Source organism: Chanos chanos, chromosome 9 (assembly GCF_902362185.1).
Source record: "Chanos chanos chromosome 9, fChaCha1.1, whole genome shotgun sequence".
Classification (NCBI taxonomy): domain Eukaryota; kingdom Metazoa; phylum Chordata; class Actinopteri; order Gonorynchiformes; family Chanidae; genus Chanos; species Chanos chanos.
In genome coordinates, this window is record NC_044503.1 from 19,078,642 (window position 1) to 19,105,793 (window position 27,152).

The 27,152-nt window shown below is 40.5% G+C and overlaps 1 protein-coding gene across 1 annotated transcript; it reads left to right on the forward strand.

The window, feature by feature from the left end:
* Positions 1 to 2,246: 2,246 nt before the first annotated feature.
* Positions 2,247 to 23,583, forward strand: prkaa1 (protein kinase, AMP-activated, alpha 1 catalytic subunit). Its single transcript, XM_030784233.1, has 10 exons — positions 2,247 to 2,564; positions 11,536 to 11,677; positions 16,237 to 16,330; positions 17,080 to 17,224; positions 17,785 to 17,872; positions 18,472 to 18,696; positions 19,600 to 19,749; positions 20,835 to 21,183; positions 22,338 to 22,464; positions 22,592 to 23,583. Exons 1-10 carry the CDS (start codon positions 2,468 to 2,470, stop codon positions 22,864 to 22,866), a joined length of 1,692 nt encoding a protein of 563 aa, XP_030640093.1. The 5' UTR covers positions 2,247 to 2,467; the 3' UTR covers positions 22,867 to 23,583.
* Positions 23,584 to 27,152: the final 3,569 nt, after the last annotated feature.

Consider the following 27,152-nt stretch of genomic DNA (forward strand, 5'->3'; position numbering starts at 1 on the left):
CATACTAAGGCTGCGTCCGCATACTAACGTACTAAATAGTACGTCAAAACAGTACGCCACCATTAGTAGTACGTCCAAATACATATTATGCATAGAGTAGTATGTGAATAGTACCCGGATGACATACTACTTCCGTTGGAAAAACGAAGGCTGTGTCCGAAATGGCATACTACCGTATTACATACTACATACTAGCCTAGTATACACTGCATACTGCGCACTACTCCACACACTAGTATACAGTATGGTACGCAATTATGAGAACTTTCGTGTAGTGTACTACACGTTTGCTATCGTTTGGGCTATCTGTTCTGTTAAAATCGAACAACACACGACAACCACAAATATGTATCAAAAGTAGCCCTATAAGAAAGCGTATGAAGACTTATTACATCAAAATATGCAACTGATACATTTATATTCGGAACTGCAGCTGCAGTTGAAGTTGAAGCTGGTTCTGTCGCTGTCCGCCATGTTTTTAATATTCTTTGACAGTTGGAGATCACCGCGTTGCTTCATGGGATGCAGTAGTCGGCGAAGTGAGCTCGGGATGTATACTAGAAATTTTCGCCAGAGTAGTACATCATCCGGGTAACTGTCGTGTACTGCAAAATTTTTATTTTTCACGTACTGCCTACTACTTACTACTTTTACGTCATAATTAGTATGCGAGTAGTATGTAGTATGCCATTTCGGACACAGCCGAAGTATGCGAGCACTGGACACTTTTCAATCCCATAAGGCCATATGGAAAAAAGGGGCGTTTCTGATGCGGTGTTTAAATGTACTGCAGTGTCCGTTTACAGGTAGTCGTCATTAAACCGCGATTATAAAGCTCACGCGCAAAAATGTGGCGCAATTTGATTACCTCATTAGTGCGGCCAAATTCTAGCATACTTTCTTGTCTAAAATCTTTTAGTACGTACTCCGCACTACGTACTTCAATGCAAGTTTAGTGTGCAGTATGTAGTATGCGGTTTTGGACGCAGCCTCAGAGTTGACTGAACCAACTCAGATCAGCTTTTCTGGAACCGAAAACTCGGAGTTTCCCATCACAGGCTTCATCAGCTCAGAGTTCAGGATTAAACTCAGAGTTTGTTAAAGACGCTATCTGGAATACCCCCTAGATTTTTAATTTATTTGACCATTTTGTTATTCCCAGTGAAGCGCGAGGAACCAACCCTTACGTATCATTCGCCTGCTTTGTAAATCGAGCTACGCAAATCAGCTTCCATGCTGATATTTCTATGGTCCTTAACTGCTGAACTAATGGTAAACACAGCTAGCGACCCCAGTTGCTTACCTACAGCGAGAAATCAGTTCAGTAAACGGGCCAAGCCACTTAAAACGTGTGTCACTTTAACAGTTTCATAAAAACTGTTAATTTCAGCTATTTATTTACACAGCCTTCACATTAAATCATGCTACCATGAATGCCGCCATGTCTTCTAAGCTGTCCAGTTTGCGTCCAACAAAATTGCTGGACAAACTCCATTGCAGCTCCTAAGTGAATCGTAGTATCGGAGCTCCATTGTTGATGGCTTCTTTCTAATTGTTAGGGATGCGCTTAACTCAGAGTTAACATACTCAGAGTTGACTGAACCAACTCAGATCAGATCATGCTACCATGAATGCCGCCATGTCTTCTAAGCTGTCCAGTTTGCGTCCAACAAAATTGCTGTACAAACTCCATTGCAGCTCCTAAGTGTTTTTCAAATTAGTCTGTCGCTAACAAAAATCGTTACACGGTAACAATTTAACAGCAGTCCTGACAAACAAAAAAGAAAGAGATCCATGGATTTGAGGACTCCCCCGGTGAGGTACTGAGGTAAACAATTTTAAATGTAAGCTTTGGAAGTTGACTATATATTGAGGCAAATTCGAGCTGTATGAACAGCGCATCCCACAAATAATGTTGCTCCGTCTCTTTAACATGTAAATAGGTATGTTACTGCCTCAACCTCAGTTTTATCCAATGAATGACACTCATACCTATCTTTTGTTTTAAACTGGGCTTTCTTTCTAAATTCTTTTTTATTGGTTTTAAAACAAATACAGTCCAAACTCTTAAACCGAGTAAGATGATCTCATAACAGTAGCAGTAGTATTACAGATCAAAAACTGGGCCTACTGACGGCAAAAGAATTGACACGGAAGTTTCATCTGTTCGCACTGTTTTAAGGTTCCGTTCCAAAACTACACACACGCGTCCTTTATTGGTGGCCTCGTCTTCTTGAGCACCACTCCAAATGCCGACTGGTTCGCTAAAACCGCAAAGGCAGTCGCTGCTTCTTTATTAGAGCTTGTGCCCGTCCAACCATTTCACTGACCAGTGGAAATGAAGAACAAGGATGAGAGAGGAATGCTCTTTAAAGAATAGGAACTAGGCCGTGATTTCAGTCCTTCCCACCTATAGTGAGCAGGCTTGCCTCCTGGCCTCTCCTCCAGATAGGGCCTGTGTGGGAAGATGGCGACGGACAAACAGAAACATGAAGGCAGAGTGAAGATCGGACATTACATTCTTGGCGATACGCTTGGAGTTGGAACATTTGGAAAAGTTAAAGGTGAGTATTAATGCTTTAGTCATCGATTGGACGGTTTTGTGTTGGACAGATTGCGGATAGCCAGGGTTTCATTTACACAAGAAGATGACTGTCTAGGTGCTCTACAACGCTCTTACTCGGAGTCCAAACTTTTAATTCTTAGCGTAGTTTAGCTATACAGCCAATGATAAATCGTTCGTCATTGGCAGTGAACGATGTTGTGATAATATATGTACATATTATATAAATATATTTGTTGAAAGTGCAGCAAATGTTCCACGCTAACGACATGCTGCCGCTCTGTTAGCAATGCTTACTAAACATTTGTTGTGCACATTTTAGTAACTACAACTTAGGCTGTCGCAATGTAATTTTCATGGACGTGGTGGTTTGGAATCAGTAACACTAATGTGATACTTTGGTGATACTACGTGGGGCAAACCTATTTTAAGTCTCCAGTTCGACTGTTCAGCAGACTTGTCGTTGTTGTTGGCAAACATAGCTAGCTAACTTAGCGCACCTTTCGAAGCAGAGCTCAGTGCTGTGCAAGCAGTCACCCAAGACGTCCCTAAAATACGAGCGCATTTTGCTAAATTAGTGGTATTCGGTAGCCCGATTCATTTTGTCGTACCCGCTTGCTACATTTAATACCCTAGTTAACTTCGAGACATTTATTCGTGATTTCCTTTGTCAAGATCTGGATTGGGACGTAGCAGTTGCTACATGTGGATTAGCCTATATTTTGAGGTGCGTTCGACTAGTCAAGAAGTCCGCACGCTGATCAGACTTTTAAGTTGTTAAACTGATCTGTCTGAATTTGTTTTGTGTTGAATGGATAGGACATTTTTTCCGGTAATGTCCCTAGTGATAAGTATGAAGACTAAAATATGAAGGAGCAATGTTTAACATCTCGCTTTTGTTAGTGCCTAGCATATAATTTGAGTCATTTCAGTTGTCTTTCAAGAACAACGGAAAACGAAATGAACTCCAGAGCGGAGACCAGAATGTTCCTCTTGACATTAATTACGGTGCGTAGTGTGGTGGAGAGTTGCGGTATTGCAGTTACCCTGCTCAACCGAACATTTTACGAATCGGTTGTATTTGTACAGCGATTTAGGACAATGAGTCGTATGGCAGCATTACTTTAGATGTGCAATTAAAAGGAAATACCCAAACAACTTTTTTTGTTTTAGAGACACTGTTTTCTATCCTGTCTATTTCTCTTTCATTTTAACGGATTATTCCATGTCTCACCAATAGAGCACGACTCCACTCGTCCCAGACCGTGGGAGTCACTGTGCCAGACGGTCCATAATGACGTCAAAGTGAAAATATGGAGCGGATATAAATTCTGTTATATTCATTTGGAATAAAGTCAGCCATCTTGGTGTTTTCTGTAAATCTCATATTACCTCAACACTGACCCAGTTTTGGTCCTGCAGATTATCAAGGAGAATCCAGAAAAAACCTCCCAAATCAAGCCTTAATCTCACAGTTCTGATATTTATCTGAACCATATCCATGATCCTTTATCTGAATCATATCTACTGTTACTCCTTGTAAAACAAGTATCATCTCAGTCTTCTCAAAGTACTTCCTACAAGCTTGGCAAATTAGTCACAAACATTTCCTTTTTTTAACATGACTTTATAATGCAAAATCAGATTATTTCACTGGATTGTAAGTGACCTGGTCATGTTTCTACAAATTCCTGACTTCTTGCAGCACTTGTATTGCCCATCTGAACCGTCGCTGAAGTAGTGTGTATGTGTTGTGCTGGCACACACATTGTTTCTAACACAATCAGTAACTATACTCATTAGTTTATGTGCAAAACAGACATTTTGCCTTAGGTCAGAGGGAGGCCATAACATATGGAGTTATCAGTAATTTCACATTTCTTCCTGTATTACAGAACAGTTGGGTAGAGAGAGTAACATTGCTGCTAGTCTCTGTGGGCTTAATGCTGTGTTATAACCTTATTATTTTCACTAAAAGCATAATGACCTCTGTTTCAGCCAGCGTCTCCTGACACTGCTTCAGACATTGCACTCCTGCCTTTGCAGTGTAAGAATGGGTTGTTTAGGCCATCTGACTTTTCCTAGGGCAGATTAAGACAATTCATTTCAAGCAATGAGAAGGACAGATATTCTCTACAATCCAGAGAAAACTACTGCTGAAATTAACCTTAATTTTACATTTCATCAATGTCCTCTGGTCGTTCAGAGCCCGAGAGCTGGTATTCTACACACTTTCATACCTCTTCAATGCAATCCATACCTTTCTCTCTCTGTTTGCACCTGCAGGTCTAGGAACCTAGAGTAGGCCATTTCCAGTTTTATGGCATTAAGCATAAGGGAGACACAGACTGATACACCATGTTTAGGCCAGAGATTGGTACACCATGTTTGGGCCACAGACTGCAGATTGTGGAGAGCCCTGTTTTTGCAGTTGTTGTTTTTTTTTTTCCCTCTTGAACTCTGTTCAAAGCTCCTGAAGACTGTCCAGTAGGAATCTCTGGCACATTTCTCCTGATACTGACAACAGCCCTCTCACTTAACATCTCTCCACCATATTCATCACCACTGTAAAAGGTTTTCACTAAATCCACCATGTTTTCTGCCAGATACTGTCATGTTTTGGAGTTGGGCAGCTCCATTTTTCTGGTCTCTGTGGTAATGTTGCTGTTGTTTTGACAGTTTAATAAGGGACATGAAAAACTGCTTGTTTTGTCAATAGAATGTGATGATGAAGCCACTGTTAGTGTTTTCCTTTGTCTCTTTGATCCTTTGTCTTTTTATCAATTCAATGATCTAATTCCAGAACATTTGGACAGATTTTATAAAGATTTGTCACACTGATTTGTTGCCAGTTCTAGCTCCTCTTGTGTTGCATCCAGAACCATAGCAACGTCCCATTGTATGATGGCCTGTGTTTGATTAAACTTGTCCTGTCCCAGGGGACATCTCTGAGTGCGATGCACAAATGCAAAAGCACAGAGTCCTTAGTGAAGCCTATACAGAGATGAGTCAAATTCTGTCCTCATTTCATCCCTCTTCACACAACTGTCCTCAGATCAGTGTCCTTCTTCTATGCCACCTGGATATTTTTATAGACTTTTATACAAAATTTCCCACAAACTTTTTTTTCTGGCAACAATATTTATGCCGTTTTTAAGATTTTTTTCCCTTTGCTGGTCTTTTATGCTTGTGGAACAGATGACCGTATTTTGTGAGGAGTAAGGTTGCCAATACTGATTTTGACTGTTGAAATGTTTGGAAGCCTGTTTAGATAATTGGGCCACATTTGCTGAACCAATTCTGTGTGGCCAACAAGATGTTCACAGTTCTATAAGGCAGAGTGAGATATATGGCAAAACGTCCCAGTGCTGTTTTAGTGTATATATCACACCTCAAATCAAATTGCTTGACTGGAATATAATTTGTTGTACAAATTGAACTTGACTGGGCCACTGAGGGGTGCTTTGGGGCCAGCTTTGCTTGTAACCATACAGAAACAGCATCACAAAGGTCTCAGGTGTTTGGGAGAGGTATAGCCTTGCTGCAGTGTTTGGGAGGAAGGGGAAAAAAAAGTCAGATCTGTTCTTTTATTCATGGTATTTGAGCAGTGTTATGTTGTGCGTGAAATGCAAGGACAGAAATGTTATACACTTATTCTGTGCAGAAAGATGAGATGGGGGAAGAAAAATTATGCAGGCCCTTTTGCTCAGGTCATTTTGGACCTGTTCGTGACATTTTAAGTGTTGTATTTTAAATAGCATGCAGAAACAGTCCATTAACTTTCAATCGACCTTGGCAGTCCCAATGACCCGATTGTCACAGTTTGTAAACGAGGCAGTATGCATGTGAAGGATTGTCTCAGTTTTATTGGAAAGGAACAAAAGACTTCATGCTTCACAATTCACCAGACAGGTTAACAGTTCAACACAGCGATGCCACTTATAGATGACTCAATTCCACACAGAGTACAAAGGGCAAAACTAGGAGTTTTTCTACAAGACCAGGCAAGACTGAACGAACAGGAAACAGGTGGAACTAAAGATTAAACTAACAAGATGAACTAAGGAAACCAGGTAGAAACACCAAACGAAACATAAAGCTGACCAGTAACAGGGGAAAGAGAGAACAAGGGTGTGACAGTACACCCCCTGTAACATGCGGTTCCTGCCACGGGACAGCCCATCTTGGGGAAAATGAGGAACCAGGAGGACTGGGAAACTCAGGGAGGACACAGACAGACAGTGGGGGAAGGGCAGGAGACAGAGCTGGGCAGTCCAGAGGCTCTGGTGTTGGTAGTCCAAAGGTCTCTCTTAAACTCTAAAAAATGTCAACTCAGTTGCAGTATAATTTAAAGTAACATAATAAAGAACCACTAAAGAAAATAGTCCTTTGCATTAACATGCAGCCAATATGCCATTGTTTTGGTAGAGACCTCTGGGAGAAATCACAAGCCACATTGGTTTACACTCAGTCAGCTTTACAGATTTGGCACTGCAGTTTTTGTCTAGTCTTTGCCAGATTGTCCAAGCTTATTTTAATTAGATGAGAGCCATGGCTTGTCAACAGTCTTCATCTGCTATGACAATTTCAAAGGTCAAGCATTCTCAAGGGTTTTTCAGTGTTTAAAAAAAGTGATTGTGGACTGTAAGGTTTATCCCATAGACCAGGGGTTTTCAAGCAGAGGTGTGTGAGATTGTGATGGAAATGTCAGTGTTAAATTTAGTTCACTTTATTAAAATCTCAAGGGGGTATGTTAGGAAATCTGTTTGGCTCTGGAACCCTTGCTGTAGGTGAATACTGAGCAACAGATTAGAATCAGCTCAATTGTATTTTAACAGTCATGTCTGTTACTCGTGGCCTAATCAAGTCCATGTCTGTTACTCACGGCCTAGCCAAGTCCAAGACCAAGTTTAAAGGGAACTAGTCTAAGACTGTGTGTAAACTAGTGACACTGAAAAAAGATCAAGACAGAAAAAAAATCAAGTCCCCTTCAAGACAAAGTCTTAACTGGAATTTAACTGGTTCTGGTTGAAATCCGCTACATTTCTGATGGAGTCATTAGAAAAGTATTACTTTTCACTTTGAAGGATAGATTTAAGCTTGTAACAGAACAGCAACAGTGATTGAGTGGTTGAGTTTACAGAACACTGAAATTTAGCCAAGGTGTAGCTCAAGCCCCAAACCAAAAATTAGATGATCATATTCCAAATCTTGGACTTGCAGGAGCTTATGAATACAAATTTTATTACATAACAGTTTATGATTTTGGCAATTTATATGGGGTGATGCCAGAGCAATATCCTACTTTAAAATGGTCATGTTGCATTTTATTTGTGATGATGAAAAAGCAATTGCAGTGAAACATTGTATGATCAAACTTTTTAATTTAAAATATGGCTGTACTTTTCACTCTATATTGTACTCGACTCACTCTGAAAAAAGGCAGCATGTAACCCTTTCTCCCTGAGGAGTGTTGTGCTGCATAGAGGTAAAAAGTCACATAAAACTAAACACAAATTTCACAGTTGATGAACCACTCAACATCAGGATCTGATAATGTTCCATGTAGATCTTCGCCTCCTTTTAAGAATGGCGTACCAGTAACATAGGCTAGTGAATGTCAGATAGGCTAAGCTATTAAGAGAGAACATCCATAGTTAACGCATTAAGCATTAAATTAGTCACGTAAAGTACTTTCGCTGCATGAGCTCAACTTCTACAAAGAATGACGCTTTTCAGAAGAACCATCTGCACAGTGTTTCAGGAGAATGCAGTTACTACTGTCTGATGTTTCAGGACAAGATCGTTCTCAGCATAGCGTTTTACTTTGATAGTGCATAGCAACTGTAATGCTATTCAAGTATTACATTGCAACTGAGTTTGTTGAAGTGTGAAACAAATCTGGCATTCTTAAGCCATTCTTTTGACACATCACACCATGGTTAGGCCGTTCCCATGTTTCAGTTGGAAGGGAAAAGCTTAATGTAAAACTTATCTTAAGGTTCATCTGATTGTTACTAGACAGTGAGAGAACGTTGGTGTTCCTACACTAAAAGAATGTATCAATCCATGTGAGGCCTTAATCCACATTTCTTTATAATGAATTTGTATGGTGAGGAAAAGTCTTAACATACTGAGGGTTTTATTTATTGATTTATTTATTTATTTTGTGGTACATAGATTTTATCACAAGGGACATGTGAGAACAATTTGGTTTATCTAAGTCTTCACATTAAAATACCAGTACAAAGTTTTTTTTGTGAGGCGTTTTAGCTAGATAGATAGATGTGTGTGGTGACAAGATTAGCATTTTTAAGAATGCGAAATGAAGAACACTAACTGAACACACTATTTAAATATCACTCTGTGTCCTCCCCTTGGGTGCACCCTTGCTTTTCACTCTCAGCCACAAGCTCCATGACTGAGCTGTCAGCATAGCCTGGCATCCCGAGCAGCTGAAATTGAGTCGGGCAGCTCGGAATTACAGTTCTCGAGTGGGTGCTTCTGAATGGCTCTGACAGCAATGAGATTTCAATAACAGTGTGGTCGTCACCTGCACCAAAGTCTCTAGTACCGCCGGGTCACCAGAGGCAGATTGGAACTAACGACCACCTCAGGACAGGGACATGCCTTCACCCCAAAGCAGCACAGGGTGGCCATCACTACAGGAGTGGCTGCACCACTGACCCTCTTCTTCTTTTCCATCTTTTTAATGCTGGACACCTGACCCATCACACTCTGACAGAACAGAGCAAATACCTGCCAAGCGAAGAGCCACCCCTTTTATAGTCTCCACAGCCTTTAACTGGGTGACGTCATACACGCTAGTATATGATGCCACATACTTTGAACACAAGTTGTTTAATAGTCTCCGCAGCCTCTTACCAGATGACGTCATACACACAGTTTATTATGTCACATAATTTGAACATAAGTTATGGGGAAAGAGTTTAAGAAGTCGGCTCCCCATCGGTTGCTACGGACACAGTGCAGAACAAATGAACCAATGTAAAGCTGTTGGTAAGTGTGGCTGAGGGGAAATCCAAGGAACTCAAACACGTTTTCTAATAATTATCATACCAACGTACTGCTTAAATTCGTCACATGGACATAGGAATTCTGATGAAAACAGTTACTATTGTGAGAACTCCCATTCAAACATCATTGGGACTCGTCCACTTGAACACAAACAGTAGCATGAAAATGAATTTGACTATGGAAAGCGGAGCTTGAACTGTGTGGGAGAGAGGCAGTATTCTCAAAACAAGCACAGTAACACTGCATTAAAATGACAAGCTAATCTGATCCAACAGTAACAGTCATATGAAACTGATTAAAATCTTCAAACATATGTTGAGTGAACTCACAATCAACCCATTTATATACACCAAGAAATACAACTGTGACATAAATGACTGAAGTCCCATAGTAACGTATTTCATGGATCAGCTCTAAGTCTCATAGTAACAGATATCGTGGAGCAGCTCTAAGGCTATATTGACGCTGTCAGTCCAAATCCTATTTATGTTCATATCCAATTGCAATCTGATCATGCGTAGCAAATCTGAACAGCCAAAAATCACACGAGATCCGATTTTTACAAATCCATTTCAAATCACATTTGTGTGTGGCAGAGGGAGCCATTGATGAGCGTTTGTAGGTCGTTGGACAGAGATACCGGTGGTGACGGCTGCCCGAAATAAAGCGACAAGCCTCCTCCGTCTCTTACGCTGTCTCATTATTTTTAGAAACTCGCGCCGCGGCTCCACATTGTCATGTTGTAAATAAGCAAGCCCATTTTATTACCTTCCACTTTAGTTTGTTTATATCAACTACTTTTGGGCGCAATGTCATTACTATAGCAACCAATGTGAATAAGACCGGAAATGAGGATAGCCACCCAGGCGCACAGATTGGATCTGATCACTTGCAATATATAATGTGAACAGTCAGTCAGGAAGATTGGATTCTGATCGGATGTGCAAAAAATCGTATTTTGACTGACGGTGTGAACCTAGCCTAAGTCCTGTAGTAACATATCATGGAGCAGCTCTAAGTCCCACAATGGATATTGTGGACCAGCCCTAAATCGCCTTCATTTAACAAACTAGAGTCAGTAGGTGCGTTTATATGGATCCTAATATTCCATTAATAATCAGATTCAAGTCTTAATAATCAGTCTTAAACATTCTCAAAGAATTAAGATTAGTCTAGATGGGCACAAACCCTGCAACAATGAGCTGTTTAAGCAAGCTTTGAGGAATATTCCACGCAGAGATGATGTAATTGTTATTGAAAGTATAATTAAAGTTATAAATGTCTTAAGTAGACCTACTTTACCTATCAACCTGAAGTAAAGCTGTCGTTGCCCTGGCTCTACTTGAATGTGACCGTTCTTTTGACCACTCTAACATTCATTATTTCTGTGTATGACAGGCTTAGAGATTTTTATGCAAGGTTATTTCTTCACAGTTGCAGTGAATTCCGATTGTCCGCTTGTGACATGTAAATGCGCACAAACTATCCAGTCGCTTTCATGTAAACAGTACGTTCGGAATCATCAATCGGAATAATTTCATTCCGAATGATAAAAATGTGTGCATGTAACTGTAGCTATTCATTGTTCTTCCCACAGTCATTTGAGTTAAATCAGTTGTCCACCCCTCCCCACTTGTTATGGAGTTATAAAAGGTTTAAAAACGCGGCTTAACTGTGTTTGTCTGTAATCATATGGCACTCTTGGTTTTATTCTCTTAAATGTAACACTCACTAAAAGTAAAACCTATTCTTTTTGCTGTTTTCATCTTGTGTTTTATAGTCAGATGTGTCTGTCACATCTGACTATGAAACACAAGGGGTTTGTGTTGTTGGTCAAGCGAGTTAATATTGTGTCTCTCTTGTGTTATGCAGTGCACTAATGAAATTCTCTCTCTCGCTCCTTCTCTTTCTCTCTTTCTTTCTACATTGTACAGTGGGTCAGCATGAACTGACCAAGCATCAGGTTGCGGTGAAGATTCTGAACCGGCAGAAGATTCGCAGTCTGGATGTCGTGGGGAAGATCCGTCGGGAGATCCAGAACCTCAAACTCTTTCGCCATCCTCATATCATAAAGCTGTACGTTGATGATATTTATAATAATAATAATAATTATATTTATAATCTAGCCATGCTGGGCATGCACAAGAATAAGGATTGCAATATGATCTAACTCCCATTGAAAACCATGGCCACTCTGTAAGTGTTAGAAATGGTTTAGTGTCTAAACAATGAGCAGAACTCTAATAAAGTTGCTTTGCTGAATCAGAACATTGGGCCTCATTCACCAACCATTCTTAAGAAGCAATTTCTTCTTAAAACCCAGTTACGCAGTTTTCACAAAGATTCTGACCTTCACCAATGTTTTCTTATTTGGGCTTCTCAAACATGATTTTTTTAAATAATTATTTTCATTATTTTACAAGGCATTATGGTCTTAAAAAATAAACACTACACTAACACTTCAGTTCACATCAGTTATGTTACTTAGGAGCCATGCCATCCAATAATCAGTGATTGATCACACTATTTATAGGCCAAAAGTAGGCCTATATCTGTAGGCCTACTCGTGCAATGGCATATATACTGCTGGTTCAAGATGTCGCCATGGTTCCCATTGGTCCTTGAAATCCCTGAAAGTTTGTGAATTTGAGAAAAAAAATCAAGGCTTTGAAAGTTTTACAATATACACATAAATAGAAATGGGTCATTGAAAGTGCTTGAATTTATATATTTTGTGCGAGAACAGAAATTGAAGTTCTTTTGATTTTTTTTTTTTTTTTTTAACTTAACATTAGTAAATAGGCTAAGTTCCGCTGTCTGTATGTGTGTCTCCAGCTGTCTGTATCCTTGTTTCACGCGCCACCTGCCTCGAGAAAGTGCGGCGGTCACATGCGTGCATGAGTGATAGAAGTCGAATGATGCAGGTTAAACAGCGGCAAGCAAGCGAGAAAGCTAACGTAAAAATAATTAACCTTGATCCATGTCCCAAACTATGCCGTGTTGGGTCCTTGAATTTGACAAAATTGGGCCTGGAAAGTCCTTGAATGTGATGTTTAAGAAGGTGTGGGAACCCTGTGTTGCAGATCGTGCCCTGAGAAGGGAACACACCTCTTCCAGGACCATGTAAATCTATTTGCAGAGAGTAACAAGTACCTCTTGGGACGCACTTTTAATTTGAGGACAGTGGGATTCATCATTATAAGAAAAAGATGCAAACAATTCTGTGGTTTAAGAACACGTCATGAATCTGACGTAGACTTTTTCTTAGGACCTTTCTCAAGAACAAATTTAAGAAAAAACTTGAATGAGGCCCAGTGTTAATGTAGCTACATGACATATATAACCACATTAATAGGTGAAGTACTACTGAGAAAACAATTAATTTTAAATTCATTTGAGATTGTTGTAAAATTGTTTTTGTGGAGGGTGCAAAGAAAACACTGCCCAGTTTCAAAAGTGACATGCAGTGTTTTTAAAATGTCTATTGATACACAGTGCTTTCATACAATCTTACTGTGGTATGAAAAATTCGTGCCACAATAAAAATGTGTGTGTGTATGCGTTATGTGTGTTTTAAATCTATCTGAAAATAGATTTAAAAGGGAGGTTTCTTCCTCCTCTGTTTCCAGCTCACAAGCTGCCTCTGATTATATATATATATACACTACTGTTCAAAAGTTTGGGGTCACCCAGAAAATTTCACATTTTCCATGAAAACACAAGTTCATCAGATGAGTTGCAAAATGAATAGGAAATATAGTCAAGACATAATTTTGTCCTTCAATAACTTTGCTTTCGTCAAAGAATCCTCTCTTTGCAGCTATTATAACCTTGCAGACCTTTGCCATTCTAGCTGTCGACCACTCCATTATTGACAGAATACCAGTTGACCAGTTGGCTTCTTCTCTAAGTAGTTCTTGCATAGTTTGGAGCTGTGCTTTGGGCCATTGTCCTGTTGTAGGAGGAAATTGGCTCCAATCAAGGGCCGTCCACAGGGTGTGGCATGATGTTGCAAAGTGGACTGATTGCCTTCCTTTGTTCAAGATCCCTTTTATCCTGTACAAATCTCCCACTTTACCACCACCAAAGCACCCCCAGACCATCACATTTCCTCCACCATGCTTGACAGATGGCATCAAGCACTCCTCCAGCATCTCTTCATTTGTTCTGCGCCTCACAAATGTTCTTTGTGATCCAAACACCTCAAACTTAGATTCATCTGTCATTAACACTTTTTTCCAATCTTCCTCTGTCCAATGTCTGTGTTCTTTTGCCCATCTTAATCTTTTCCTTTTATTGGCCAGTCTCAGATATGGCTTTTTCTTTGCAACTCTGCCTTGAGGGCCAGCATCCAGGAGTCTTCACTGTAGACGCTGAGACTGGTGTTTTGCGGGTACAATTTAATGAAGCTGCCAGTTGAGGCGTCTGTTTCTCAAACTAGAGACTCTAATGTACTTGTCCTCTTGCTCAGTTGCACATCGGGGCCTCCCACTTTTCTTTCTATCCTGGTTAGAGCCAGTTTGCGGTGTTCTGTGAAGGGTGAAGTACACACCATTGTATGGGTTCTTCAGTTTCTTGGACGTTTGTTGCATGGAATAGTCTTCATTTCTCAGAACAAGAACAGAATGACGAGTTTCCGAAGAAAGTTCTTTTTCTCTGGCCATTTTGAGTCTATAATCAAACCCACAAATGCTGATGCTCCAGATACTCAACTAGCCTAAAGAGGGCCAATTTTATTGCTTCTTTAATCAGCACAACAGTTTTCAGTATAATTGCGAAAGAGTCTTCTAATGATCAGTTAGCCTTTTAACATGATAAACTTGGATTAGCTAACACAATGTGCCATTGGAACACAAGCATGATGACCTCTGTACACTTATGTAGATATTCCATTAAAAATCAGCCATTTCCAGCTATAAAACTCATTTACAACATTAACAATGTCTAGATTGTCTTTCTAATCAATTTAAATTTTCTTTTTAATTGAAAAAAGTGCTTTTCTTTCAAAAACAAGGACATTTTTAAGTGACCCCAAACTTTTGAACAGGTGTGTGTGTGTGTGTGTGTGTGTGTGTGTGTGTGTGTGTGTAAATATAAAATCAAGAGAGCACTACAAAACTATTAGTTTCTCTGGTTTTACTATTTATAGGTTTGTGTTTGAACATTTTTGTTTTACTCTTTAGACTACTGACAACATTTCTCCCAAATTCCAAATATTGTCATTTAGTGCATTTATTTGCAGAAAATGACTGCTGGTCAAAATAACGAAAAAGATGCAGTGTTTTCAGACCTTGAATAATGCAAAGAAAAGAAGTTCATATTAATTTTTATACAACACAATGCTAATGTTTTAACTTAGGGGGAGTTCAGAAATCTATATTTGTTCAAATAACCCTGATTTTCAATCACAGCTTTTATGCATCTTGGCATGCTCTCCACCAGTCTTTCGCATCAAAATTCAAATTGAAGCAGCTTGGCTTTGTTTGATGGTTTATGACCATCCATCTTCCTCTTGATAATATTCCAAAGGTTTTCAGTGAGGTTCAGGTCCGGAGATTGGGCTGGCCATGATGGTCTTGATCTGGTGGTCCTCCATCCACACCTTGATTCACCTGGCTGTGTGGCATGGAGCACTGTCCTGCTGGAAAAACCAATCCTCTGAGTTGGGGAACATTTGTCAGAGCAGGAAGCAAGTTTTCTTCCAGGTTAACCTTGTACGTGGCTTGCTTCATGCGTCCTTCATAAAGACAAATCTGCCCAATACCAGCCTTGCTGAAGCACCCCCAGATCATCACCAATTCTCCACCAAATTTCACAGTGGGTGTTAGACACTGTGTCTTGAAGGCCTCTCCAGGTCTCCATCTAACCATTAGAAGACCAGGTGTTGGGCAAAGCTGAAAACTGGACTCATCAGAGAAGATGACCTTATCCCAGTCCTCTACTTTCCAATCCTTATGGTCTTTTGCAAACTTCAGCCTGGCTCTTCTTTGCTTCTCATCAGTGAGGGGCTTTTTTTTCCAGCTGTGCATGTCTTCAGCCCTGCCCCCAGGAACCTGTTTCAAACCGCCCTCGTCATGCATTTCACCCCAGCTGCCATTTGCTGTTCTTTTTGTAGGTCACTTCATGTCACTTGATGTTCAGGTGACCACCTAATCAGTACCTCATTAGGTAGAATGAGGTGTGCTTGTGTCAGAATTCAACAGACACTGGAATGGAATGGCTGCCATGCATGTAGAGATGCTGATTTAAGAAAAATTTGGAGTGGTCTCTTAATTTTTTCCAGGGCTGTGTATGAGAGAGAGAGAGTGCGTAATCTTCAGCTCATCTCATTCATAGCAAGTGATTTAAGGTTGTTATGTGTGTGTGTGTGTGTGTGTGTGTGTGTGTGTGTGTGTGTGTGTGTGAAATAATATGATTACAGTACATTTAATTTGATGGGGTTTTTTTAACAAGTTTCTGCCTTAAACCAAGAGCCAATACCTAATTTTAAATCAGTGGGTATATACTTGCAGGCTTATCATAAATATTTATTCGAGTCTGATAATGGATTCTGTATAAGCAGCAGAGCCTGCGTATGTGTAAATGAGTGCCATAATGTGACTGATCTTCACGGTGTGCCCCTTGCCCTGCATTAGGTACCAGGTCATCAGCACACCCACAGATATCTTCATGGTGATGGAGTATGTGTCAGGTGGAGAGCTCTTCGACTATATCTGCAAAAATGGAAAGGTTTGCTTTTTTATTGGCAATTTGACTGATAATTTCTTTCTGAGGGGGTATTTCTGCATTCATATATCAGACTTTTGACGCATCACATTATCTGTTGTAGAGTTTTGAAAAGTTTGGCACTTGTATGTTTTGGGGCCTGTCCAATGGGCAACATTAACATTACCAGCTATAACATGAATGAACCCTTATTTGGCCAGAGCCCAGGGTCTGAGCAGTTGCCCTTTATCTCAGGTCTGAGAGGCTGATGAAAGAACACACTCACATGGAGACTGAGTGGTAGTCCTGTTATATATATATATATATATATATATATATATATATATATATATATTTTTTTTTTTTTTTTTTTTTTTTTTCATTTATATATATGGGGGGGGGGGGATTCTCATGATCCTTCCCTTCTACAGTGCCTTAATGCTGACCTCACTGGCTGTCAGATCTGAACTGTAAAGACTGTCCAAACTGAACATGCCCAGATACCTGGGCACTTTGCATGCCAGCAAACACAACCAACCAACTCACAGACAACTTACATTGAACTTGGACGCTTATTTGAAGATAGATCATTTTTGTCTGTAGACAGTACAAAATCAGTTTGCTCATCCGACATTTTACTAAACTGTGACTGAGATATGCATATAGCCAAGGAAGGAGATTTGCCAGCATGAATAATGTACACTAGAGCAGGGAGTCATAGCGTGATGTATTTTTGTCTCCTCTGACTCATGTTTGTGTTTGTCTCCTGGTAGCTGGACGAGAAGGAGAGCAGACGTCTTTTCCAGCAGATCATCTCTGCGGTGGATTACTGCCACAGACACATGGTGGTGCACAGAGACCTGAAGCCTGAGAACGTGCTGCTGGATGCACACATGAACGCCAAGATCGCCGACTTCGGTCAGCACGTCCTCGTTTGACCTGAAGTTAGAGAGTTTCAGAGAAACAGAAGGAAATACTCTTTGTCTGGTCACTCAACATTTACTACAGTTAAATCACTAAAACATTTACTACAGTTAAAGTGGGCTGAGATTGATTCTAGAGTGATGTCATAGTGACAAACTTTATTCTCTGTATGTTCTTGTGGCCTTGTTCATCTTCTCTCAGTCAGAACACCAAACTAAGCATCAGTACACATTTTAATAACTGAACTGCAGCGCGCACACAGGAGTAACACCATGTCATGGAAAGAATGTCTTGTAGGCATTTAGTTTACAATATACCTGTTCTCACTGCAGTCTGTAAACCATGTAAACCCCATTTCATTCATTTACGTTTAATTATTCAGTTCATTAAGGCAGCACACGTTCCAGTCCACAGACCCTGAGTTTGTCATAGCGATCATTTGTCTGAAGTTATGAGTCTCCTCTCTTTTCCTTTGGTTTCCTCCCCACTTTTCCTGCCCAGGTTGTTCACTGTATTAGGATACGTCAGTCAACCAGTATCTTTTCGTTTTCTAGGTTTGTCAAATATGATGTCAGATGGAGAGTTCCTGCGAACGAGCTGCGGTTCCCCAAACTATGCTGCGCCAGAGGTCATATCTGGAAGGTTCCGTGTTTAGACTTGCCTTTTTCTTTTTATCACTAAGTAATAGGATTTTACTGAAAATTTGGTGCTGGGCAGTTTACCAAAACTTTACCATACCAGATCCATAACCTACCTTTATAGTTTTATATTAATATAAACACACCATGCTCTTCAAGTACACCTAAAACAATCAAACATGAGGGATACAGTCAAGTAACACAGACTGTGTAGATACAGCTCATAATTATGAAGGAGACAGAACTTGGTGGGTCTGTGAAAATGGGGAACAACAACATTAATGGCATGACAGAGAACAGGTCCTTCAGAAGTATCAGAGAATGTAAACAAAGCCTTTTCCAGGCAGAATGCAAACAAACCTTTTTCTAGACAGAATGCAAACAGGCTTTTCTAGGCAGAATACAAACAAAGCCTTTTCCAGACAGAATGTAAACAATGCAAACAGTTCTGTCCGGGCTAAGTGTCCTACTGCAGGTTTAGCTCAGGTTGAGTGGCTCTGAGAGGCCTTAGCTTTAGTTTTTTCCATTCCAGTTATGTGTTAACTAGTTCTTGGACTGGTCCAGTAGGGATTTTTGGTTTGATATGTGGTCATACTCTGTCAGGTTATATGCAGGTCCAGAGGTGGATATCTGGAGCAGTGGGGTGATTCTGTATGCTCTACTCTGTGGGACGCTGCCTTTCGATGATGACCATGTGCCAACACTCTTTAAGAAGATCTGTGATGGGATTTTCTTCACCCCTCAGTACCTGAACGCCTCTGTGATCAGTCTCCTCAAACACATGCTGCAGGTGGACCCCATGAAAAGAGCCACCATCAAAGAGATCCGGTCAGTACTCACCCATTTACACACAGGGCTGTGTGTAACATTTATGCACTGTTATTGATTAGTTAATTAGTGATGAATGAATCCAAACCAATTATTAGTATACTCATTAATGATTTTTGGGCACCAGGTCCACCTAAATTGACCAGGTATGTTTAGAGAAATGAAAAATATTCAGTAATAATTAAGAGGAGACAAACAAGCAAATAATGATGATTAATGATGATGATTGAAAAAATAAATCATTATAGTAAAAATAAAATATGGACATGAAGTCAAAGACTGAAGTTGAGTGAATTCAGCAATGAACAGTATTCTGGTCAGGCCAGTTAGTCTAATTAGTCCTGTGAACTGCAACTCACAGAACAGCTGCTGAGAAGGAAGATGTGATGAAAGGACAGGAAGACGTGATGAAATGACAGGATTACTAATGAGGATAACATGATGTATATCTGTCTATTAGAGTCTATTCTAGGTGGTGGATTTATTATAGTTAGAAAGACAGTTCAGTTTTCTGTGAGGAAAGTAGTCTTTTTGGGAACATTTTCTAATGCACCAAGATTCGAATAAAGTAGAAAGAGATTCTTGTTGTCTCTGCTGGTGCTTACCACCCTCCTGACCCCCCAGACATGAACCACAGTGATTCCTTTAATGCAGACATGAACCACGGTGATTCCTTTAAGGTAGACATGAAACACGGTGATGTCCTTTAAGGCAGAATGCTGTGCTTTGAGTCAGGGGTTACCATAAGGTGATTTCCAGGTTCACTGTGGCTATAATGTTGTTTCAGGCTTTATTTGGGAATCTGACAACATTGCACAGGCAGGGTAGAGGAGGTCTGGGCACCACGCACATGCTTAATTTAATCTCTCTCACTCGCTCACTTACATATGTTTTCTTTCTTAGAGAGGATGAGTGGTTTAAGCAGGATCTGCCAAAGTACCTCTTTCCCGAAGACGCCTCCTATAGCAGCACCATGATTGATGAGGAGGCACTGAAGGAGGTGTGTGAGAAGTTTGAGTGCACTGAGGAGGAGGTGCTGAATTGTCTGTACAGGTATGAGTGCTGTCATACCCCTAAACAGCTCACATATGAGGGGAGAGATCAGGTCTGGCATTGTTAACAGGCTTATGCACACAAAAAAACAAAAGAAAAAAAATGTGAATTTTACTGAAACACATCGTTGTATACACACTCAGACTAACACAAGTGCATCTGTGTACTTAAACAGTGTGGCTAGAAAAGAGTGCATCTTAAATAGAAGCCTCAAATTTTTTTGCCAGCTTTAATAAATTTGAGTGAAGAAAACATCTTTGAACGAGCAGTGCACAGGTAACAAGCTCTGGTATATCCTTTTTAAAATGAAAACTTTAGGAAATGTTTTATCAAGCTGATGTCTCAGAGGAAAAATGTCATATTTAATTGAGTAAAATACCATTAGTTGTTTGACTAATCATTATTGTAATTATCTTCTCGAGAGAATGCCTTAGCTTGGCATTAATAATAGTGAATATCCATGGTAGCATCATGTGTAGATGTAGGATAAATCATACTATGGAGATGTAGGCTAAATCATACTGTATGGAGATGTTGGATAAATCTTGTCACAGACATGCTGAAGGAGAATCATTCATTGTATGAGAGAGGGTCACAGGTCAGGCCGCCCAAGGTGCGGAGCCTGTGTGGAATTCGGAGATCCGGACACTACAACACTGATGTATTTGTGTGTCGTCGCTTAAAGAACTGATGCTACATTTAGCTGCTGCCTCCATTCTTGTTGGATGCAAAATGTGCATGATACCATAAAAGGAACCACCTGAATTTTTGTGTAATTGTTTTTTTATTTTTTGTTGTTTTTTGTTTTTTTCCATTTTTATAGGATTTACCAATTTTATCCTTAACGATCTGTTGGAAAAAACAAAAACAGTCAGTTGTCCTTTGTGAGGGTGGTTAAACTGCAGACCAAAAAGCAACAGCAATCAGCAAGACCGGGTCGTATACAGAGGGCCAGACAGTATCATACACTCATTTATCTCTCTCTCTCTCTCTCTCTCTCTCTCTCTCTCTCTCTCTCTCTCTCTCTCTCTCTTTCTCTTTCTCTTTCTCTCTCTCCCCCTCCCCCTCTCTCTGTCTCTCTCCAGTCGTAATCATCAGGATCCGCTGGCTGTTGCATATCATTTAATCATAGATAACCGGCGCATCATGAGCGAGGCCAAAGACTTCTATCTGGCCTCCAGCCCACCAGACTCTTTCCTCGATGACTTACCTGCCCACCATACGACCAAACCCCACCCAGAGCGCGTGCCCTTCCTGGTGGCAGAAGCGCAGCCACGCCCCCGCCACACTCTGGATGAGCTGAACCCGCAGAAGTCCAAACACCTGGGTGTGAGGCGGGCCAAGTGGCACCTGGGCATCCGAAGCCAAAGCCGCCCCAATGACATAATGAGTGAGGTGTGCAGAGCCATGAAACAGCTGGACTATGAGTGGAAAGTAAGGCAGTTTTTTTTTCCTGGTCAGCTCATCCCACTTTTCGGATCAGCTTGTCCGACTTTTTCACACTTGGAAGAAATCTGAATTGTTTTGCCGAGTCGTAAAGCCTGATTTATACTTCTGCATAGGCTCTACGCGGAGCCTACATCATAGCCTCGCGAGTGGCCTACACTATTGTGAGCATTTATACTTCTGCGTTGGTGTGTCTGCGTCACTCTGTAATTAAATCACCAAAAATCTAGTTTGCGGTGGAATTTCTGTGTCATTGTGTTGGTTTCTTCACGCATTACAAACGATGGATTAATGTTAAATAAAAAGTCAGAATTAAGTCCTTGCACAGCAATATCTCTAAAACAAGTTTTTCATTCAAAAGAAGGACTGGTTTCTAAACTTTGTGGGACAAACAAACAGAGCTTTCAAAATAACAAGTGCTCAGATTGCTATTTTACCAAAAAGTTTCAAAGGCGACTGAAACTGAGCGGATCATGTTGGAGTTGGAGCTAATAAATGTTGAACAACTTTTACTGAAATTACTGCAACACAGAAAAGATAAAAAACATCGGAGGAGATGGTGTTTACAACCATTGAACTGGTTGAGGCAGAAGGAGGGTGATGCTACCAAGCGGACCAATCACAGTTGTTGTGGTTTGCTTCGACGTGCGTCGCCATGACTCGTAGTTACATTTTTGGGGAGGTGCACGTCAGGCTACAGCGTAAGGTGCGCAGCTATGCAGAGCCCACGCCATACCTACAGCGTAGATTCAACGCAGAAGTATAAACTGGCCTTAAGCAGTGAATAATGTATGAGGGTTGCTAAATACAGAACATGTTTGGCATTAGGGTGATTTTTACAGCCTGGGTTGCCAGCTGTGATTCCCCAGTGACTTGCCGTGTTGAACATCTCTATTATCTGTTTCTGTGTCAGTTCAAAATGTGAAACCTGTGTTATGTGTCTCTGGCACATATGCCCTTTTCAAATATACATGGGTTTCCATATTTGTAATCTTAATTTGTATTTAGGTTTGCCAAAGCGTGTGGTCTGTGTTGGTTGCCAGACATTAAAGCGTGTATTCTGTATTGGTTGCCAAGCATTAAAGCATGTGTTCTGTATTGGTTGCCAGGCATTAAAGTGTGTGTTCTGTGTTGGTTGCCAGGTAGTGAACCCGTACTACCTGCGGGTGAGAAGGAAGAACCCCATCACTGGCATGCAGACTAAGATGAGTCTCCAGCTGTACCAGGTAGACAGCAGAACCTATCTACTGGACTTCAGGAGTATAGACGGTATGTCAAAATTAAACCATTTGTGTTTATGGGTTTTTCTACTGAAAAACCAATTTTGCTGAAGAACAGTTTTTTGAAGATTTATCTGAATTTGTATATTCTCTGTGTGTGTGTGTGTGTGAGACAGACGACGTGTTTGAGGCAAAATCGGGGACAGCAACCCCTCATCGCTCTGGCTCGGTGGGAAACTATAGGACTGCACTGAAAAACGACAGAAACGAGACCGATGAGGGGAAGGGGGACATGGGTGCCCCATCCACACCCCCTGTGGTGGGCTCTGTAACCTCTTCCCTGACCTCCTCTGTGGACTCCACAGGGGGTGAGACATTCCCCCGTCCTGGCAGTCATACCATCGAGTTTTTCGAGATGTGTGCCAATCTCATCAAGCTACTGGCACGATAACTTAAATCTCATCTCTCCCTCACTTCTCTCCCTCTGCCCCGCTCTTCCACTCTTTGTTTCTCTCTTTCTCTGTCTGTCTTTCTTTTTTTTTTTTTTGGACTTATTATAGCAATAAGCATGCATGCAGATATACAGTACTCACTGCCCTCACAGACACAAGCTTAGCGACCCAGTGCTGCCAATGGCCTAATTTAAGCAGCACAGACACAGGTATGAGTCACAGTGAGTGTCTGTACTGTATTCAAAAGCATAGCTGTCCTGGTAGAGGCATAGAAGAGTTCAGAATTAGGCAAGGTTTGTTTAAAGTAGAGGAGAAGAGGAGGTGCTCAGAATGAGGTGAGGTTTGTTTAGAGTAGAGGTGTAGTCTGCGTTAATGAGGACAGGAGGCACTTTTAGCACAGCTTGTCAATTTCCTGCTGTTCTGACTGTTGCAGCAGGTCAGCGTAGAAGGGCCATCCGTTTGACTTAAAACGCAGTTAACGGAAGCGGCCAAAATAAGGTTTGGGACCATGTCAGAGGGACCCAGTCTGACTGAGGAGGGGCAGTCACACTGCACCTCTGGTTTTGTTGCTGAAAAGGTACAGCGTTCTGTCACTTTCATCGATCCTTTCTCATTGTTTTATATGAAAACCCTGATAGATTGTTTCATTTGCTGATTTTTTCACTTGTGAGTTGAAGTGCATTTGTAAAGTGTGTGTATATATAAGTGTGTGTGTGTGTGTGTGTGTGTATATGTGTGTGTGTGTATATATATATACACACACACACACACACACCCCTACATACATGCATATATATGGGTGTGTGTATGTGTGTATATATATACACACACACACACATATATATGTACACGTCGGATGGGTTGTAGAAATATATTGATGTGATGATTTTGGTCTTGGATTGAATACGTTGAAGCATTTGAAAAGTGGTGTGCTTGGACAGCTGCAGAATGTTTTATAATGACAGTCTCCGCTCTGTTATGTGTATTTCAGTTACTTTGACGGACTATTAGTTTTGGTCTACGAGTTAAAATATGCATCCAATTAATGATTTCCAGTAATTCTGTTTTGAAACAAATGTGTATTAAAAAAAAGGCTGCTGTGAGTCATAATCTCTCATCCTCTAAAATGCCTGAGATCTTCAAACATAACTCTCCCAAAAGGATGAGAAGGAATAAGGAATCCAAACAATGGGTCAGCACAGGCCAAGTCCTCTGTAGAGAAACAGTAGCACTCTTAACAAAACACGTGCATTTATTCCTGTGTTCAAAATAACAAACATCATTTTTGTATTTCTGAAAGTGCCATCCTGCCCCCCACCTTAGTCATTTACTGAAGATGAGAAGTCATCCTGGGATGTCTGCTGCAGACTGTGAGGCTAGTCAATTAATTGGGTTTTTAAACTCTGTGTGTTATTGTTTGGCTATTGATGGCCCTGGGGTGTGGGGGTAAGGATGTGAGGAGATTAGCATGGATGGCCCTGGGGTGTGGGGCTAAGGATGTGAGGAGATTAGCATGGATGGCCCTGGGGTGTGGGGGTAAGGATGTGAGGAGATTAGCATGGATGGCCTTGGGGTGTGGGAGTAAGGATGTGAGGAGATTAGCATGGATGGCCCTGGGGTGTGGGAGTAAGGATGTGAGGAGATTAGCATGGATGGCCCTGGGGTGTGGGGGTAAGGATGTGAGGAGATTAGCATGGATGGCCCTGGGGTGTGGGGGTAAGGATGTGAGGAGATTAGCATGGATGGCCCTGGGGTGTGGGGGTAAGGATGTGAGGAGATTAGCATGGATGGCCTTGGGATGTGGGGGTAAGGATGTGAGGAACTTTACGCCCAGTGTATAGAGCACCCTGTATAATGCTCTGCACTCAATTAAGATGAATAAAAAACTATGTTCAATAAATAATACAGCTAAAGCTATGTATTATTTTTTCAAAACAAGTGAAAAATTATTTTTAATTATTATATTTCCAAAATAAACCAAAACAAGCATCCGTTTATTTTAAGGTATTTCACAGGTTTGCACCCTCTGTTGTCAGTCTCCTTCTGTAGAGTTTTGTGAGGCTGGATCGAGGACTAAATCCACAAATGCAGAGTAATGGAATGGTCAGTGGTCATATTTCCCCATGATATTTACCAAACAGCATTTTGATCTGGGTGAAGTTTGGATATTGACATGACCATTGCAAAGTGATGCTTTTGTGTTCAGTGAACTACCTCTCAGTTTGAGGCAAGATTCATGTGGGACCAAGTTTCAGATTCCAGACCATCAACAAGAGTATGAAATTCCCCTCAGCATAACCGTATGTGTGGTCTTACACGCAGCCTGTGAGGTTTAAAAATCTCATTTGACCACACTCTTCACAAAAAGCCTTATTTGTTTTTGTAAAGGCTTTTTCCAGGAAGCACTTTTAAAAGGGCAACATGACAGAGGTAGGGTTTTATACCCCACATGCAACTTGACGTGCGTTTAAAAAAATCTTTTAAGGCAACGTAGCGTGTTTAAAAACACATCTTTTAAAACACATCTTTTAAGCTGATGTAAGGTGAGCAAATGATTGCTGCTAGCTTGTTCAATGGATGATTAGCATATGTTATACACTTTGGCTCCAGCGCTCAAATAAATATGGAATTTGAAGTGTTCCTGTGGGATCTGGAAACAATGAATGGAGCTCCCCTAAATGGAATAAGGATCACAGATGGGTACAGTGAGGGGAGGCAGGTACACACAATGAGACTGTAGTTATGGTGAAAGATGTTCCACTCTTCCAACAGCAAACCTTTATCAGACTGAAACATGACTCTGAAGGGAGGAATTTGCCTGTAGCCCTGTTACAGCATCATGTTTTGATCTCAAATTTTGAGGGTTTTTTTTTTCCTCTTTTCTTGTCACTTGCTGATTTGTGTTCAGCATCAAACTGAAGACAAATGGGTTTTACGTGCTACAGCACAGTGAGCACAGGAGAGTTCCTCAGGACTCATATAAAATTAAAAATTAGCAAACTGATAACATTTATAACACCATTTGTATTTTTAAGAATAAATAACAATACTCATTATGATGTCAGCTTTAAAAACAATACTTTTTTCCCCTGCCATACTGCTAGAACTTTGGTGTGCTGCACACAAGAGAAATTCATTGCCATGATCTGTAGTATTAGTGTAAAGTGTACCGTGCCCATTTTATTGATCCTGAAATTACTGCTCATTTTATTTTGCTGTTTATAAGGCCTTCTTTGCACATGTTGTTATGGGTGTGAATAAAAGCATCCCTGCAGTTGCCAGCATTGTTAATTAGGGCTGAACGATTTTGGGAAAATGTCTAATTGCAATTTTTTTTGACGGATGTGATTTCGATTCGATTTGCGATATCATTTTTTAAAGTCAAGCTTTAGTTTAATATTCACTGTGTAATAGATTTAAAAAAATGTGATGGAGCGTTACCATATGAGACACCGTCAAAATATTAATTGCTCTATATTCTAATGCAAAATGATATAACTTAAAATATGGAATTGCTTCCAACATGTATTTATTACATTTTTTAATTGGCATAGAACATAGAACAATCTGACATGTAAGGGATAATGTATAGTCCGCCAGTCATTATCGAAAAATAAATCCCCACAGGACGAACAGGACCCCGCTTATTATATGGTTACTTGCCAAAATAATAAAAGAAACTTCACACGTTTCATTTTAATGATTTTTATTGCCGTGTCATGGCTTCCGCTGAGAAAAAAATAGTTCTTCTAGCAGACAGAACTTTTAAGTTGCAAGTTTTGCATCGCAACATGTTAGGCTACCTGCAGACTCATCAACTTAGGCTTTTTATTTCCGTTACAATAAGTGAACAGACAATGTCCGGAATGATTTAAAGATGTGAATCAGAAGCACAAAACCCGTTGCCAATGGCAGTGGTCATTAATTTTTTTCAGCGGTCATTATTAAGAAATATTGGACCTACAAACATTGGGATGGCCCATTCAATTCAGTGGAACTTTCTGCAGCGTTCTGAGGAACTGTACGTCAGACGCACTCCATAACATAGATCCTAAATCACAGCCTTTGCAATTTCATAATCGCATTGTTTCAAATCGGGAATCGATTAATCATTCAGCCCTATTGTTAATGTATGCCTGTATGGCATAATGGAAAACCTTGAATTGATGCACTTTTGGATCCAACATGTTGTGTAGAATAACTGAGTCGAGTTTGAAATGAAACCAACCCAGGAATAAGTGGTCATATTTGTTGAGAAACTGCAATTGAAGTGTTTGCATAGGAA

What these genes read in the sequence shown, in the direction of transcription:
- prkaa1 (XM_030784233.1), top strand. Translation starts at nt 2,468, where the DNA reads ATGGCGACGGACAAACAGAAACATGAAGGCAGAGTGAAGATCGGACAT. An exon ending in AACATTTGGAAAAGTTAAAG is followed by an intron (nt 2,565 to 11,535) that starts GTGAGTATTAAT and finishes TACATTGTACAG; the next exon opens with TGGGTCAGCATGAACTGACC. An exon ending in GTGCTGAATTGTCTGTACAG is followed by an intron (nt 19,750 to 20,834) that starts GTATGAGTGCTG and finishes GTCTCTCTCCAG; the next exon opens with TCGTAATCATCAGGATCCGC.